Consider the following 19,462-nt stretch of genomic DNA (forward strand, 5'->3'; position numbering starts at 1 on the left):
TTTCCCTAAGCATCATCACAGCCTACAAAATGTGATTTCCCATCCAGAATATACTGCATAGTAACTTAATCATGCATATTATTATCACAATTTTCCATTTCTAGTTTCTAGAATTTTTTTACTCCTATTTCTGACCCTCTGTCCTTTCCCACCCTCTTCTCACACTATATCTAGAGCCTACAATTGTCTTCCATTCCTTTCCCACCCACATTGTATTGATCACACCATTTCTTAAATAATCTAACTACTTTCAATAGCAAGTTCACTTGATATTATTAAGAAAACCAGTTTTAACTTAAATCAAAGAAATTGTTTTATTTTTTTTTCTGTTTTTGGAGAGGTTTTGCTATAGGGCGCTTGTGCTCACCAGAAAGACAGAGAGAGACAGAGAGACAGGAAGCGAGAAATCATCCCCCAGGGTGGATGGCCACACCTCAATCCCTTCTCCTCCATTCTCCTCTCAGGATTTTGGGCACGCACGCACATGCGCCTGGTGTGAGTTTAAGCCACTGGATCCAGGACTCGAACCGCAGTCGACTACGTGAAGTCCAGTGACATAGCCATTGCGTTAACTGCTGGTCCCAAAGAAATTGTTTCTCATTTAATACTCGGATTATATTTCCCCATTCTTTCCTTTCCTGCATTGTTTCCAACGAGAGGGAGGTCCGATGTTAACCTGATGGGATAACCTTTGTAAGTAACTTGATGTTTCCCTCTTGCCAATTTTAGTATCTTGTCTTTTTCTGTTCCTTCGGTCACTCTGGCTATGATATGCCTTAAAGAGGATCTTTTTGGATTCAATTTGGAGTCCTGTGTATTTATTGGGTCTGGATATTTGAATACCTCTCTAGGTTTGGAAAGTTTTTTTCCAGGATTTCATGAAATAAATTATCAATACCTTTATTATTATTTTTTTCCTCTTCTGGGATACCAATTATCCAGATGTTGGGGCACTTGATAGTATCTAGTATTTCTTGTATACAATCCTCATTTTTCTTGGTTGTTTTCTCAATCTTTTAGATACATTTTCTAGGTCAGAGGTTTTGTCTTCTACATTAGAGATTCAATCTTCTGAGTAACCTAATCTACTTTTAATACTTTTGAGGGAGGTTTTAATTTCCTGTATCACGTTCTTCATCCCTAACGATTCCATTTGATTTTTTTATGGTGTTTATTTCATCTTTCAAGTTGTAAAAGGACTTCCTCATCTCCTGGAGTTCATGTCTCTTTTCTCATGCATCACAATTAGTTTGGTCACTACGAATATTCTGAATTGCTTATCTGACATTTCCACCACTTCCATTGTGTTATTTGTAGGTGATATGGAATTTATATTTTCCCTTGAGGGAGAGGCATTTTGTTGATTGCTCATATTTTTTGTGCCTCTGCAATTGCCCCTAGTCATCTGGTGATCTATACATTCCTTCCTAAATTAATCAAGGTATATCTGAGTATTCAAAGGTGTACAGGAGTAGAAAATTGGCTATCTCTCTTCTGCTCTGCCTCCTATTGCTCATCAGCACAGTGCACTGTCATCACGGGTCCATGGTGACCTTAAGTCCTCCCTGTTTTGATTTTTTGTTTTTGTTTGTTTGTTTGTTTGTTTTTTGAGAGGTTTTTGCTATAGGGCGCGTGCACTCGCCAGACAGACAGATACAGACAGAGAGACAGAAAGTGAGAAATCACCCCCCCAGGGGGGATGGCCATGCTGCAATCCCTTCTCCTCCATTCTCCTCCCGGGATCTTGGGCACGCACGCACACACGCCTGGCGTGAGTTTTTAAGCCACCGGGTCCAGTACTCGAACCGTGGTCGACTACGTGTGAGTCCAGCGACATAGCCATTACGCTAACTGCTAGTCCCAAGTCCTCCCTGTTTTGAAGTCCAAAGGCGAGTGGGGGAAGGGATGATTCTTGAGTCTGACCTTTAGGTCCTACAGCACAGGCAGCCTAGCATCTGGTGCACTTGAACCGGTATCCAGATAGCTCACCCCAAAAGTTTCCTTGTGTCTCTTTGTTATCCATATCTCACTCTACCCTCTTTTCCAGGTAACCACTGATCTGCTTTCTGCCACCATAGATTAATTTGCATTTTCTAGAATTTTTGTCTGTCATATTTCATTCACCATAATTATTTTTTAAGTGCATTCATGTTGTTATGCATCAATAGGTCATTCATTTCTAGGGTTTAGTAATATTTAATTGTGTACCACAGTTGATTCGTCCATTCACCTATCCATGGAAATTTGATTTTTTTTCTATTTTTTAACTATTACAAATAAAGCTGCTATGGGCAACTTTGTATTGTGTGTGTGTGTGTGTGTGTGTGTGTGTGTGTGTGTGTGTGTATAGACAGAAGTTTTCTTTTTTGGGGGGGAATAAACATCCATGAGTACAGTTGCTCTACTGGTAAGCATAGTTTCTACTTTTTAGGAAACTGACAGTTTTTCAAAGTGGTTGTGTCATGTTATTTTCTCACCACCAATGTAATTGTAGTTGCTGCCCATCCTTGACAACACTTGGTGTGGTCAGATGATTTTTAGCTATTTTTGTAGTTATGCAGTGGTACCTCATTGTGGATATAGTTTGCATTTTCCTGGTAATTAATGATGTTGAACATCCTTTTATTTGCCTGCTGGCCATTCCTATATCTTTGCTATGAAGTGTCTCTCAAACTTTTTGTCCATTTTAAGAATCGGATTTCAGACTTTATTCATTTTTTCAGATTTCATCTCTTACAGGACTGAAAATTAAGTTTTCTTTAAAAAAAAAATTAAATTCTTGTTTGTGAGGCCATAAGTAGATCATACCTTTGGCTACATCTATACCTCTTTATTCTTTTTTCCCCTTTTTCTTTGTATGAGAGAAACTGCATACACACATGTACATGAGAAAAGAAGAAAAAGAGCACTCCTAACAAGATCCTGTTACTCTATAATCCCTTTCTCTCAGCCCTTTAGCTCCTCTGGATCTTGGGCACCCGTATGTGTACCTGGCATATTTTTCAGGCCACCATGGGATCCAAGCTGCAATTGCCATATGGCTTCCAATGCTTCATGGGACTGGTGTTAGTACTGTACCACAGTGACTGGGCCTACCTGTTTACTCTTAAAATGTAGTTCTTCAAAAAACTAGTCTATTCACTTAAACCTTAAATATGATAAGATTGTATTTACATTTTTATTGTGGCTGGATTTTTGGTAAGGATAGATCTATAATAAATACAGTTGAACTTTATCTTTTTTTTTTTTTTGAGAGGTTTTTCACTATAGGGTGCGTGCGCTCGCCAGACAGAGAGACAGAGAGACAGAAAGCAAGAAATCACCCCCCAGGGGGATGGTCACACCGCAATCCCTTCTCCTTCATTCTCCTCTCAGGATCTTGGGCACACACGCACATGCACCTGGCGTGAGTTCTAAGCCACCAGGTCCAGGACGCGAACCGCGGTTGACTACGTGGGAGTCCAGCGACATAGCCATTACACAAACTGCTGGTTCCCGAACTTTATCTTCTCTAAAGAATATATAGTATTTTAGGTGACAAGATTATATGTTCAAGTCTGAAAAGTAGTCATTCCAGGTGTATATGTGCTTTACAAATAATGTAGCCTATGGAATTTTGAGTACTGCTGTCTTAGTCCATTATTGTGTTGCTAACAGAAAAACCTGAGACTGAGTGATTTAGAATAAATGGAGGTTTATTTGGTTCATGATTCTGGTTGCTGAAAAGTCCAAACACATGAGGCCAAAATCACAACATGACTGACAGAAGCGGAGAAGTCAAGTACTACAAAAAAGAAAGGAGAGGGGAGGAAACAGACTTTTCCACTTCTTGTGTTTGTCTCTTCCATGCCCCCAGCCAATGGGATGGTGCCTTCCTATTAGACCCTGGCTCTTAAAGGTCTCATCACTTCTCAAAGCTGTTATACTAAGTAGCAAGCTTTGCAGAACATGAATCTTTGGAGGACAAACCATTATGCAAACCATAATGACTACGAAGACTTTTGTATATTGAAGTAAATATTTTACAATGGTAAGACGTATTTCAAAAATAAAAGGAAGTGAGGCAGTTCAGTAAATATCACTTAGTGTAAATAAATGAAACTTTTCTCTTTCTCTCTCCTTTACCACTTTAAAACAAAACAGAACTCCTACTGTTACTTTCTCTAAGTATAGATTGATGAGAAATTATAATTTTATCTGACTATTTAATTACAAAACTCATGGGTTAGCCATTGCATTCAAAATATGATATAGTTCCAATAGAAACTAAGTTGTTCATCCTATACAATTTTTGACCATACTACATGACATTTCTTAGAAAGGAACAAATCCATGTTCCAATTTCCTTTTGAATAGGAAAAATATCTTTTTAATGAAAACATAATCTGCTTACATCTGTCAGTGCTCTTTTTTTTAAAAATAATACCTCATATAGTGTTTTGTTAATCTGAATTCACAAATTTGCTATGTATTTATTTTTATTTGTTCATCCTTTTCCAACAAATGTCATGACTCAGATTTTCACATTAAAATCTTTGGAAAGTTACATCTCATATGTCATTGTGTGAGTGAAACTAAATGCAAATCTGTGCTTTTGGAAGTTAATTTCCTAATTAGTGCCCTAAATCCATGGAAAGAAATGCAGGCACTTCACAGCAATTCAGAGCAAACACTTTATTCTTGTGTCTCCAAATATAATAGAGCTAGTGAGGCAAAATCTGTGGTAATGCCTTGATAAGGTTGTACCCTCACTACTCACACTTTCCTGGCTCCCACTGACTTAATATCTAGGGTAACAGTTTTCAAAATGTGATCCCTGGGCCAGCAACGTGGACTTCTCCTGGGAACTTGTTTAGAGTGCAAATTCTCTGGCCCTATTGGTCACCTGCTGAATCAGAAACTGGAACTGGAGGCAGGGGTGGTGGTGGGCTTAGCAGCCTGTGTTTTAGCAAGTCTTCTAGATGACTCTGATACAGGGAAGTTTGAGAACCACTGTTCTAGGGGAATAAAGGAAGGTGTGAATATTGGGCTTATATAAAATTTCTTTCTTACAACTGACAGGTTCATTACCAGGTTGCCGTAGTAACAATTGCACAGTAGGATTGGATAATGAAACATTGTGAAATTAAAAGGCAGGAGTATTAACTGATCTCAATATTCTAGATCACTAAGATTTATACTGAGCAAAATGGAGTTTTACTTTTAGCCTTATGGCAAAGAGAAGCATAGTTTGATAAGGGTTTATGTTTGATAAGAGAAAACCCTGCCTATTTTTAAAATATCACTTATTTAAAATTTAGACAAGTTTTTTGTTGAAAACCAGAATTATTTTTAATGACTTCATCACAGAAATCATAAAGTAATATATTCAGAAATGACTTATAACCCTGAAAAAGTTCATTTTTTATTGAATTTCCCTACTATATTATAGCAGTTTTATTTCTACAATATTTGTTTCACAAAGCACAGTTCTAGGCACCTAATGAATGTTAAATAAGGGTTAAAATTTGATTTTTTAACCCTTATTTGGCTATTACAAAAGTAGGTTTTTTTTTTAAAGTACATTAATATTCTTCACTCTTTTCCTTTGCATCTGGTCTAAGATCCAGCACTTTCTGTATCGAAGGAATTAAATTCATGTTAGGGTTTGCATTTTATTGATATGTGCTAAGGATTAGATGCACTCAGTTAAGCTTCTTCCTGGCCAAATGACATACCCTGTCTCTGATGTCAGTCTGAGAAAATCCTATATAGTGTACTACATCCCCGGATTACCTTATCTAAGTATTACATGGACATTTCGGATGATATGTCTTGGCATGTGGTCATTTTTCATTAACTTATTAGGGATTGTTAAAGCATCTTTTCCCCTTCTTGACACTTTGCCATAATTGAATGTAAAATTGACTGTAAGACTGAATGTCTGATATTCATGCAGTAAATTGATGGAGCTTCATTGGTGTCTAACAGAAACCATGCACAGGTGGGTGTTATAGGAAAATGGAATCTGTTGCTATTTTACATGGGCTAAAGGCAAATAACATCTTCCTTCTGGAACTTATTTTCCTCAACTGTAAAAACAAAAGATTGGTTACATCATCTCTGACCTTCTAAACACTTTATAATTCTAAGATTTAGTAGGAAAAGGGAAAAACTCAAACTATGAAGCACAGCTGAGGTATAATATATGTCTGAATAGTTCGTATATATTTTTTGAAAGAATGAATTAAACAGAATAATCGGCATAAAGTAGACTTTATATTGTTTTGGGGACGTGGGATACAATAATATTAGGTACGCATCATTTTTTTTTCTAGTTTGCTATGAGTGCTCACTGGGGAGAGAGAGAGGGAAAGTGAGAAATCACCCCCTCCCCCAGGGGGATGGCCATTCTGCAATCCTTTTTCCTTCATTCTCCACTCAGGATGTTTGGCATGCATACACATGAACGTGGCATATTTTTCAAGCTGCTGGGTCTGGGACTTGAACTGCACAGTTGGCCATGTGAGACCCAACTGCCTTAACCTCCATGCCACCTGCTGGCTCAGTATCAAAAATTTTTACATTGAATTATTTATTCTTAACTCCAATGTGTATGAAATACTTAGAAAAGCAAGTAATTTTTAATATTTTAAGCCTAGGTGTGCTCTATACATCATTTATATTCTTCCTGGAAGAGAAATATCTTTTAAAGGACATCTCTCTACACTTTATACTCCTTTGCACTCACTTATTTCATTACATTTTGTGCAACCTAAAATTGTAGCTATAAAGCTATTTTGGGCATGCTTTTTCCAGAACCTTGTAAGAATCAACAGGAGCATAATTTTAAGCTACAGAAGTGCAAAATAAGCACAGAATCCTAGCTACCATAAATAAAAGGCCAGAATTCTAACTTTGCAAAAACACATAATTACTAGCTATGGAGGGGGAGGGGAGGATACAAAACCGTATGATTTTATCACGTATTTCTTTATACCTCTAAACTTTTTACTCTGAACTTTGTTTTTCTTTCTCAGAGATGGAATTCTGTGAAACCCCCCACACTCTGTGCTCTGGCTACCAGACAGACATGCACAGTGTTTCTCGGCATGGCTACCAGCTAGAGATGGGATCTGATGTTGACACGGAGACAGAAGGTGCTGCCTCACCTGACCACGCACTAAGAATGTGGATAAGGGGAATGAAATCAGAGCACAGTTCGTGTTTGTCCAGCCGGGCCAACTCTGCATTGTCCTTGACTGACACTGACCATGAAAGGAAGTCAGATGGAGAAAATGGTAATACAACTACCTATACTGTTTAAATAAAGCACAGAGAGAATGCAGTTTTTAGCTTTTGCTTTGTTTACCTTCCCAATATCTGTCCTTCTTTCATTTAACATGTAGAACGGAAATGCAAGTTAGCAAGATCCCATGGACAAGGAGTGTAATGTACTTAAGTATCTGACCATTAAACGCATTCATTTGCAGTGATAGACAAAATGCTTTTTATTTCTGGCAAACCCCTGAGAGAAATAATCTTATATAATCAGCAATATCGTACATGTCTTATTACTCATCTTTTTATTTTCACTTTTATTTTCCAGTGCAATATAGGAGGGATTTATTATAGAAAGTACTCATTTTCTGTATTTTGGTTTTATATCAATATGAACAGTGAGGTGAACAATTATATAGCAAGCGTACTCTCTATATGTGTTTTCTATTTTGATTTTGATTACCTGTAGAATGTACAGACAGATTCAAATTAAACAGGTTAGAAGGTAATGATGTTTAAAAAACAGAAGATGAATTAACATCAGCCATTTGACAGTAATACTAACAGCATTATCATTATGTTGTAACTATATATTATTTTATTGCAACTTTTAGAAAAGGAAGTTTTATCTTTCTGATCTGCTGGACAAGGGTTAATTTATTTCTACCATCTCTACTGAAGAGCAAACTCCTTTCATAAAAAGCACATTAATGCTTATTAAACACATTAATCTAGTCTCTTCATCACTTTGTTTATCTAAATTTCACAGGTCGCCATTACCATGACCACTCTGTTAGCAGTGGCAAATTAGTATTTTCTCAGGTGGCAGAGGTGGCTAACCATACAGTACCTGCAGCTTTTTCTATTCTGTCCTCTTCTGCCTCCTTCAGCCCAAAAGGGATACTGGCCATAAGGCTATATATAATCAAGAATGGGGGTGCTGATTAGTTAGAATATCATTTCTTAAATAATAAACTATAATACCTTGTAATATCCCCAAGTATCCTTGGAGTCATTTTTTTTTTTCTTTTTGGATTATTTTCTTTTTTTCTTTCTTTCTTTCTTTTTTTTTTTTTTTTTTTTTTGGAGAGGTTTTTGCTATAGGGTGCATATGCTCACCAGACAGAGAGAGACAGAGAGACAGAAAGCGAGAAATCAACCCCCAGAGAGGATGGCCACACCGCAATCCCTTCTCCTCCATTCTCTTCTTGGGATCTTGGGCACGCACCCACACGCACCCAGCGTGAGTTTTAAGCCACCAGGTCCGGGATGCAAACCGTGGTCAACTACATGGGAGTTTAGCGACTATGGGAGTTTAGTCATTATGCTAACTGCTGGACCCAGATTATTTTCTTGTATGAACTGCTGAATTTGGTCCAGAGTGTAGTAGGTAAAGTATAGAAATGAGACGTGAACATATTTGATATTATGTATCATATTCATGTAAGTGAAAGAGCATTAGGCTATTAGGATGACAAATTAGGAGACCATGGACTGGTCACTATAGCTTCATCTATCAGTTAGGAAGAACAGTGACCAGAATTATATGAAGTGGGGTGATAGGTGATATTCTGTATTGCCAAGATATCTTGTTCCCCCTCCTCTCACTTCTGACATAGAAATTTGTAGCAAATCTGATAGCTTAAAACATTACCAGAAACTAAGAAGTTTCCCTACTGAACTCTACCATTCTTCTATCTTCTCAGTAAGGAATTTCTTTTGGAGTATGAAAATATTCTACAATTAAGGCCCAGCAGATGGCTTAATGATTATGCCACTGGACTCCCATGTAGTCGACCATGGTTCAAGTCCTGGACACAGCGACTTAAAACTCACCCCGAGCACGTGTGCATGTGTGCCAAAGAGAATGGAAGAAAAGGGATTGCAGCATGGCCATCCCCCAGGGGGGTGATTTCTTGCTTTCTATCTGTCTGGCAAGTACACATGCCCTAGAGCAAAAGTCTCTCTCTAAAAAAGAAAAGAAAATATTATTCTAGAATTAGATATTAATTATGGTTGCACAACTTTGTAAAAATGCTAAAAAACACTGAACTGTACTCTTTAAAAGGGTGACTATTGGGGCCAGCAAATGGCATAATGGTATATTGCTGGACTCCCATGTAGTTGACCATGGTTAGTCCCAGATCTTGCAGATTAAAACTCACACCGGGTGCATGTGCATGCATGCCCAACATCCCGAGAGGAGCAATGCAGGAGAAGGGATTGCAGTGTGGCCATCCCCCCGTGTGATGATTTCTTGTTTTCTGTCTCTCCATCTCTCTCTGTCTCTCCATTGAGCACATGTGCCCTATAGCAAAAAAAAAAAAAAATTCTACATTCTACCTCTAAAATAAAGGGGGAACAGTGACTACTACAGTATGTGAATTATATTTCAATAAAGCTGTTATATTAAAAAAGAAAGAAGAGGGACCAGCAGATAGTGCCATGGTTACATCACTGGACTCCCATGTAGTTGACCATGGTTTGAATCCCGTACCCAGTAGCTTAAACTCATGCTGGGTGCACGTGCATGCATGCTCAAGATCCCAAGAGGAGAATGGAGGAGAAGGGATTGTGGCATGGCCAACCCCTTTGGGAGGTGGTTTCTTGCTTTCTGTCGCTTTCTGTCTCTCTCATGAGTGCACGTGCTCTATAGCAAAAATCTCTCTAAGAAAGAAAAAATAAAGAAAATACCACTGTATAAAGGGTAAAGGTTGGAATTTGAGGCATGCCAGATGAGTTGGACAAGGATTAACTAGTAAAATGTTTCCCATTACAGGTTTTAAATTCTCTCCCGTTTGTTGTGACATGGAGGCTCAAGCTGGGTCTACTCAAGGTAAGTGTTTCCAAATGTTTGATCATAGATTATTTATACCTGACTCCATCCCTGACACCTACTCCACAATATGGAATTCTGTCCCTCGGACAAACAACACACAGACCTGGTCAGTGAAATTGTCAGAAATTAGTTCAGTGGCAGTTTATTGGTTCACTCTCTGGAAAATTTCTTGTGTATGTGTTGGTGGTATAGAGAAGAGGAAGAAGGAGCTGGAGAAAAGTATAAGGATTTCTGGTGGGATGGGAAAACATTGATTTGGCATGAGGCAGAAATTGAAATCAAGTTGAGTTGGGTTGGTTTCATGGCTGAAAGAATACCTACTATCTTTTGTATGGCTCTAACAATTAACTAAGCAAAATTCAGATATTGTCATAATGTTCTGATGCCTCCTCACAGATGGCTCTTTTCCTCCAGATGCTCCCAGCTTGGCTTTAGAATCACACTTTATCTATGCAACCAATGATGAATAACACTTCCAAAAGAAAAAAAAAAGTGTCATTTATTATTTTCTGTAAGCCTGTATTTATACTGTGTTATTCCTTAATGAGGGATTTTCAGTGTTCTTTTTACTTTTGCCTTCATTGTGCCCATTGGGTATTGTTCCTTTGCAGAGGGATACTGAAAGCAACATTTAGAAATTATTTTCATGACACAGTCTGTGCTGGGTCTTTTTCAAATATCTTGTGGTAAGATCATCATGTACATCCAACCACAGGGCAGTAACTCAAAATTGGGAGGGAACTGGTATATATAGATTTACAAAAGTGGTTTCCAATCTTTTTAGCACCAGGGACCAGTTTTGTGGAAGGCAAGTTTTCAATGGACTGGCGTGGGGAGATGGTTTCAGAATGATTCAGGAACATTACATTTATTGTGCACTTTAATTCTATTATTATTACATTGTAATGTCTAATGAAATAATTATATAAGTCCCCATAATGCAGAATCAGTGGGATCCCCAAGTTTGTTTTCCTACAACAAGAGCCATCTGGGGGCTCTTGTGATAACCTCATGCTGATGCTGAACTAACAGGAGGCAGAGCTCAGGGGTAACATGAGTGATGGGGAATAGCTATAAGTACAATGAAGCTTTGTTCACTTGACTACCCCTCACCTTTCTATTGTGAGGCCTGGTTCCAGTACTTGTCCATGGCCCAAAGATTGAGGACTCTTGGTTTAGAACACTACTTGTACTATATGAATGTTCTCTATTATTTCAATATTTCAAAATTTCCAAGCACATTTTTCATCTTTTTTTAAAATTTAAAATTTATTTATTTCAATTTAACCAGAGAGAGAGAGAGGGAAAGGGGAAAAACAAGCCTCTAGGTCTGCGGCCAGAACCAAAGTCGGCCATGTGGGAGTACAGTGCCTTAACCACCATGCCATCGGCTGGTTCCAACACACTTTTTGTATCTTTATTTCATTTTGTCCTCATGCCCACTCTGAAAATAGATTGTATCATCATCCCTATTTTACACATGAGAAAGTTTGGAGACAAGAATTCAAACACCAGTTAGCCAAATGCAATGGATTATTTTCCAGATAGTCCTTGTTTACCTCCTCTGGATCATGTAAGCCTATAAGATGTGAGCTTTGGGATCAGCAGCAGTTAGCATAATGGCTATGCCGCTGGACTCCCATGTAGTCGACCACGGTTCGAGTCCCAGACCCAGTGGCTTAAACTCACTCCGGGTGCGTGTGCGTGCATGCCCAAGATCCTGAGAGGAGAATGGAGGAGAAGAGATTGCAGCATGGCCATCCCCCAGGGGGTGATTTCTTGCTTCTCTCTGTCTCTGTCTTTCTGGCGAGCGCATGCACCCTATAGCAAAAACCTCTCCAAAAAAAGAGAAAAAAAAAAGATGTGAACTTCAATATCTTTTCTCATCTTAGAGTTCTATAGGCTTTATTCTGACTTCTATTACTATTGTGTTGTCAGGAAAGTCATTTTTACATAGAAAACATGGAAAAATTCGTCATGAGTTTCCCAATGTTGTGTTTTTTTTTTTTTTTTTTTTTCCACCGGGTCCGGGACGCAAACCGTGGTCGATTACGTGGTAGTCCAGTGACATAGCCATTATGCTAACTGCTGGTTCCCAGAGTTTCCCAATGTTCTAATTTTTTTTTTCTTTTGAGAGGTTTTTCACTATAGGGCACATGTGCTCGCCAGAAAGCAAGAGAGAGACAGAGAGACAGAAAGCGAGAAATCACCCCCCAGGGGGGATGGCCACGCCGCAATCCCTTCTCCTCCATTCTCCTCTCAGGATCTTGAGCACACATAAGCACGCACCCAGCGTGAGTTTAAGTTACCAGGTCCAGGACTCGAACCACGGCCAACTACATGGGAGTCCAGCAACATAGCCATTATGCTAACTGCTGATCCTCCAATGCCCTAATATTTTCAATAAGGATTAAATAATTCAATATCTTATTTATGTCCTCTGGTAATATTTCACCTCTGTGGATTCCACAAATTTTTAACAAATGATAACTAGACCTAGTCTGCCTTCAGTATTTCCATAGATTCTTGCAGAGTAGGTTTAAGTTGAGATGAAAGTTTAAATTATTTTCCAAAAGCAGTTAATTTGATTAAGCAAGTTATTTTTGATGGATTGAACATGATATTTGTATGCAAATGTTGCTATTTATTTCCCATTGATCTCATCCATTTATGAAAGCATGCCCAGCAGGGCATCTATTTCATTAATTTCAGTTTATATCACAACATATGAAAAGAGTAAAATGGATTAGAATATTTTTTATTTATATTTTTCTCTACCTCACACTCCATCCCACCCTACATTTGTGTTTCAATCAATGTCAATGACATTTTACTTTGTTTCTGTCTTCCTGTACTTTCTATTTGTTAGATTGTCAATGAGGCAGTGGGCACAATGTCATGGTCTAGTTTAGGATGATTTAAATCTTTTTGCTGTGAATTTGGGACAAAAATAAACAGAGAGAACATTGTTAATTTGGGTGTTTTCCAACTTCTGAGAAGTGATTTCAAAGGAGCTTACAATTCTATCCATTATAGGAGCATATAACTTAGCTTTTTGGTTTAAATTTCTAAATCATGTCTATAAGGGCTTGTTTCTTTCATTTCACTAATTGGCCAAGGCTTTCAGAATATTTTTTTTTTCATTTCATCAACTCTACTTAGTTGTCTTTAATTGAAATTAAGTCCTTGACATGTTATAACTCATGAAGAATTAGAATAAATAACCCTCAATTTCAGCACTGAAGCACTTGAACTGAAAGGCTTGAAGGGAAGGGAGACCATAGAGGCTTTCACTGAGGTATCAGAACACTAATGCATTGTGTTTCTATTCTGCAATATTTGTCCTAAGTAAACCCCTTCATCATCTATTGATGACTTATTCACTACTGTGAGTAATGCAAATCTGCCCAAGTTCGCTTCATCCTGGAACCCAGGAGCAGTCAACTCCTAGTTGATACTTTGACATCAGTCATCATGCATTTTTCTTTCTACCCCTTTCCCACTCATATTTCACCTTACTAAAAACATTACTATTCAACCTAGGCTAATGCTAGAGTTGTAGATTAGACTAGAAGCTACTTGAAGACAGGACTTGGTTTATTCATGGTTATAGCCTCAATACTTTGCAATGCGACCCAGTAGGCACTAAATAAATGATCAATGTGCATAGCTCTTAGGAGAAAAATAAAACTGAGAGATAGTATGTTTTTTGTGGATCCTCTCTGGTCTCATGAGGCTCTTGTAAGGATATAAATGCTGCATTGGGTCAGACTGCTGGTCACCTAATACACAACTCTGTCTCTGACAGATGACCAGTGGGCATATTTTAGAAGAATTTGACAGTCCTACTTGAGTATCAATTTCAGTGATTAGGGTATCCCTCAATAATTACAGTTAACTATACATTAGGCTAGAGAGAAAAACTTTATCAGCAGCTAAATCTGAATAATCAATTTCCAAGAATGTGTTTCCCACATACAGCCTGAATGAAACAGATTTTAAAACATGAAAATGAGATTGTTTATCAGGAATCTAAACAGAGAGAAATGGGTAGAGAAAAAGCATTTGTAACTTTTAATAAAGAATAAACCAGAAAGAAATAATTTATAGTTATGGTCTTGATGATATTTCTGTTCAGGTAATATTTATTGAGCATCTACTCTTTGCCAAGTTCTGTATTAGAGACTGGGGATGTATGAAAGATGAATAATACACAATCCCCAACCTCAAAGAATTTACAGTCTAGTGGGAGAGATTGATGCCCTGTTAGTTAGGATTGTTTATTACAGGTAGCAGAAACCAACTTAAGCTAGCTGCAACAACAAAAAAATAAATGAATTAGAAGGACATGAGAATGCTTCATGGGACTCAGGATAATGGTGTTTCTAGACCACAAGGACTATATCAGAAGAGTTGCCGAGACTTTGCATTTTGCTTCTGAACTCATTTCCTTCACCCTTTTCTCTGCAGATTAACTTTCTCTAAATCTTCATCCACAAGAAAGGCATGAAAACCCCACTAAGTCTCATGGTTTATATTTCTTCTATTCAGGAAAGAAGCTAAGATTAACTGGATGGTTTTTAGTGCCATTTGTAAATTCTAAGGAGACAGAATAATTTTCTCAGTTTGAGTCAGATATCTACCACTGGTTCCATCAGCTACAATCAGAAAACAAGGTTAATAATACAAATGATGCTTTCTGGGAGCTCACCCATTTGATTCTTGAAGCAGTTCCCAACGCAGGGCAGTCAGTGTTAAGTGGGCACATATACCAAAGTGGGCACATATACCCAAAGAGGTATACTAGAGAAGACAGAAAGTTAATTTTAATACAAATTATTTAGTACCATGATAAATATTTGTGCAGCTTACTCTTGAGAGCACAAGGGCTGGGGAACCGTTTATTAAAGATTTATTAGTTAAAGGTTACAAATACTTTTTCTCTACCTATTTCTCTCCATTTAGCTTCTTGATAAATGATCTCATTTTCATGTTTTATAATATTACTGTTTCATTTGGCCATTTGTGGAAAACACAGTCTTGGAAATTGATTATTCAAATTTAGTTGCTGATACAGTTTTCCCCTCCTATGCAATGTATAGTCTAATGTAATTATTGAGGGATGCCCTAATCACTGAAGTTGGTACTCAAGTAGGACTGTCACACTCTTCTAAAAAATGCCCATTGGATCACTAGTCAGAAACAGAATTGTGTATTAGATAACCAGAGGTTTAACCCGCTGTAGCATTTCTATTCTTATGGGCAGGGGTGCTCATTCAGGGGACCCAAATCAAGTCTATACAACTTGCCACAAAAAGATAAAATTTGGTGACTAAGGATAGTAATTTATTTATTGAGGCCAACACCAGGGAGAGAGCAGACTAGAGTCTACCATACTGGATAAGAAATAAAACATATATGGAAAGAGGTCAATGTAAGATATATATATATATATATACAGTCAAGACAACTCTTAGATCCTGGTTTGGAAGCTAGGTGTGGTTTTGTTATGCTTCAGCTGATAAAATCTTCTTAGTTGGTCATATGAGGGGGTGCTGATGGAATCTTTACCTGTCCTATCTCTGTAGCCAGGCATCTGTACATATTCATAAAGGTTATCATTCATTTCTATTAGTTAAGCATTAGGCTTTCTCTAAGGGAGAGAGGTAAAAGGTTAGGTTCTGTAAGACTCATTGTGAAGTAAACTAAGTTAAAGGCCAGTTTTCCTGAGGTTTAATCTATTACTAGCCTGGAGGGCAAGTGTAGATACTAGAGATAGTAAGGGAGGGGTAACAGGGAGAAGATAAGCGGGTGGGTGGGGTAGGGGGGAAGAAGGAGAATGAAAAAACTTTTAATTGACACAAAAATGAAAAGTTATTTGTTGATGGTAATGTATATGGTAATGTCTTTGTCTTGACTGATAGGCACTGTATTCGTGCTGGAAAAAAACATTTTGTACATTGTAAAGACGTCTAGTGATTAAATGTAAAGAATAAATGTATATTTTGGGACCAGCAGTTAGCGTAATGGCTATGTCGCTGGACTTCCACGTAGTCGACCATGGTTCAAGTTCCCGACCCGGTAGCTTAAACTCACACTGGGCTTATGTGCATGCATGCCCAAGATCTCAAGAGGAGAATGGAGGAAAAGGGATTGTGGCTTGGCCTTCCTGGCCATCCCCCCTGGGGGGTGATTTCTCTCTTTCTATCTCTCTGTCTCTGTCTGTCCATCTGGCGAGCGCACGTGCCCTATAGCAAAAAACCTCTCCCCAAAAAAAGAATAAATGTATATTTTTACAAAAGATGGACTCTAAAACTAAGTAACAATATTGAGACAAGTTGATTCTTTTATGGCTTTTTTTGTTTTTATCTCAGTTTAATGTTTCACCTCAGAGTAATCTATGTAAATAAGTGATTAAGAACAGCTATAGTATAATAAAAGAGACTAGGTTTGTGCCCTATTTCTGCCATATACCTGTTATATATCCTTGGGCAGGTAACGGAAGCTCTGTAAGCCTTAGTTTTCTCATCTGTGAAATGGAGGAATTACCTGCTTCAAAGTTTGGAGAGTTTTTAAATTTATGTATGTATATACATAAATATCTCAGTGTGTCTGTGATAAGTAAATTGTCAGTAAATGTCAGTTGTGGTTGTTATCTATCACTATTCATTTATTATGCATGTATTGTGGGATAGGTGCTATAGTGTCAAGTCTCTATTATCGAGGATTAAACAGACATGCAATATGGCTTCTGAGACATCTGATGTCCCAGCAAACTCTCTAGCCTAACAAAGTCGAGCCTACTTTCTGCTCATTTCAAGCTAGGTATAAATCCTCATATTTCTCTTATCTTAAACTATACATAATTTTAATAGCCAGCAATTTCATTCTGCTAAGCACAGAAGACTGTGAGAGGAAATTAACTGAAGCACTTCAGACCTGGCTGAAAGTTAACCTGCTCTATTGTATTTCCTATTGTGATTGTAGTAGTCCTTAAGGGTAGAGCTGGGATTTCAGCTATTTAGAAACCCTGTTGACTTTCATGATTGTTGGGCAGCTGAGCCCCCCATGTGCTCCTCAGGAATTTTACAGGTAAGGAAATAAATGCCAAAATCCCATAACACCCAAGAAAATCCACTAGTGTTGTTCTCTGTTGCTTCTATACTGCATATCATGGAACACTGGTAATATAGCATGTGCTACCAATAAACACCATACCATCATAGCCACACGTACATCATTCATAGACCCTAAATTGCTTCAAGGAAACAGCTGGAGTTCTGAAAAAATGGCTAGCCTAGCACCTGGGTTTCTTGAATGACTTATAATAGTTATACCCAAGTGAGGAGTTATTCCTTCGATATTTGACCATGTGGGGCCATTCATGTACATTTAATGGAGGGGATTTGTTTGTTTTACATTTATTTCCTTTGCTTTCTTGTTTTCCCCTGGTAGAGTAAGTTATACAGGACACTTCCATAGCAGTGATAACAGTTCCTCAGGAACCATCTGAATGTCAAAGAAAGTATGTGAAACAATGCAATGACTGGTAATAGCTTTGGCAGGGACCCTGCCATATAACTGACATCCTAATGGCTCTGTTGGACCCATTAGACATGTATGAGACAATGCAGTTGACTTTGTAACAACTCCTTTGGAGATGTTACACTATCAGAGGAAGTGTGTAAGTCATTGGTATTACTTTATGTGTGGGTGAAACACTTCTGTGGTGATGGTGATATGCTTACAACTGAAAACCATTTTGATGATATTGAACTTCATGACATTATCAAGGTAGATATAAACAAGCTCATACTTTCTTTTTTTTAGTAAGTAAATATTAGCTAGTATTTTCTAGTCTAAAGTAATATCAGCTTATGTTTTAAAAATTAAAGCAGTAATGGGACCAGTAGTTGGCGTAATGTCTATGTCACTCGCCGCCCACGTAGTTGACCGCGGTTTGCGTCCCAGACCCGGTGGCTTAAAACTCACGCCGGGTGCGTGTGTGTGTGTGTGTGTGCCCAAGATCCTGAGAGGAGAATGTAGTAAAAGGGATTGTGGCATGGCCATCTCCCCTGGGGGGTGATTTCTTGCTTTCTGTCTCTCTGTCTCTCTCTGTCTTTCTGGTGAGCGCATGCACTCTACAGCAAAAACCTCTCCCAAAAAATACATTATAGCAGTAAAACAAGTATAAAGTGAAAAAAGTGAAATGTCCTTGTTCCTCTTTACCCTTAAGGTGACACTTTTCAGACATAGTATTAACAATGTATTATGTGGGGCCAGCAGGTGGCATGGTGGTTAAGGCACAGGACTCCCACATGGGGTCAAATCCCGGACCCATTGGCTTACTCTTTCAGTATCACTCTCCCTCTCTCTCTCTCTTTCTCTGATCAAAATGAATAATAATAATAAATTAAACAATTTTAAAAGATAATGTATTATGTATCATTTCAAAAATTTTCTGTGCATGTACAAGTGGGATCCAGTACTTCAGAAAGTCCAATAACTTTTTTAAAGATTTTTTTATTTAATTTTATTTATTATTATTTTTAATGTGACCAGAGAAAGACAGAGAGAGAGAGAGAAAGAGGGAAAGTAAGAAAGCAAGCTACTGGGTCTGGGATTTGAACCATGATTGGCCATGTGGGAGTCCAGTGCCTTAATCACCACACTAATGCTGGCCCCACCCAATAATTTTTAAACATTCTGTATTATATATAAGATAATTTTCTTAAAGTATAGATCTGCCTCATTCTTTTGAATGTATTCTATTTACATATTTATCATTTTTTATTTAGCAAGTTGATATACATGTAAGTTACTAGTGCTTTGATACTAAAAGCAGTGCTGCATTTAACATGTTTCTATATATCTTTTGAGCATCTATGGGATAATTTCTTAGAAGTATGAAAAACCCACAGTGAACATCATCCTAAATGGAGAAAAGCTGAAAGCTTTTCCACTAAAAATGAGTACAAGACAAGGATTCCCACTTTCTCCACTCCTTTTCAATATAGTACTGGAAGTCCTCGCCAATGCAATTAGAAAAGAGGGAAAAATAAAAGGCATTCAAATAGGAAAAGAAGAGGTGAAACTCTCTCTCTATTCACAGATGACATGATTATATACATAGAAGACCCAATGGTTTCCATGAGAAATTTTCTGGAAATAATACATGAATACAGAAAAGTTGCAGGATACAAAATAAATATACAGAAATCAATAGCATTTTTATATATGAACAATAGGCAGATTGAGAAAGAACTGAGAAAAGTCACTCAGTTTACCATAGCCACAAAAAGTATAAGATACTTAGGAATAAATCTAACCAAAGAAGTTAAAAACCTCCACAAGAAAAAATAC

The 19,462-nt window shown here is 37.8% G+C and overlaps 1 protein-coding gene across 1 annotated transcript in view; it reads left to right on the forward strand.

Annotated features, from left to right (window-relative positions):
• TENM1 (teneurin transmembrane protein 1) overlaps window positions 1-19,462 on the forward strand; it is a 659,425-nt gene that overhangs the window by 79,998 nt on the left and 559,965 nt on the right. The window contains 2 exon segments of the mRNA XM_027767184.1: window positions 7,020-7,280; window positions 10,040-10,096. Coding sequence (XP_027622985.1) covers window positions 7,020-7,280; window positions 10,040-10,096 — 318 coding nt within the window.

The sequence above is a fragment of the Tupaia chinensis genome, unplaced genomic scaffold (genome assembly GCF_000334495.1).
Source record: "Tupaia chinensis unplaced genomic scaffold, TupChi_1.0 Scaffold143996_1, whole genome shotgun sequence".
In the NCBI taxonomy this organism is placed as follows: Eukaryota; Metazoa; Chordata; class Mammalia; order Scandentia; family Tupaiidae; genus Tupaia; species Tupaia belangeri.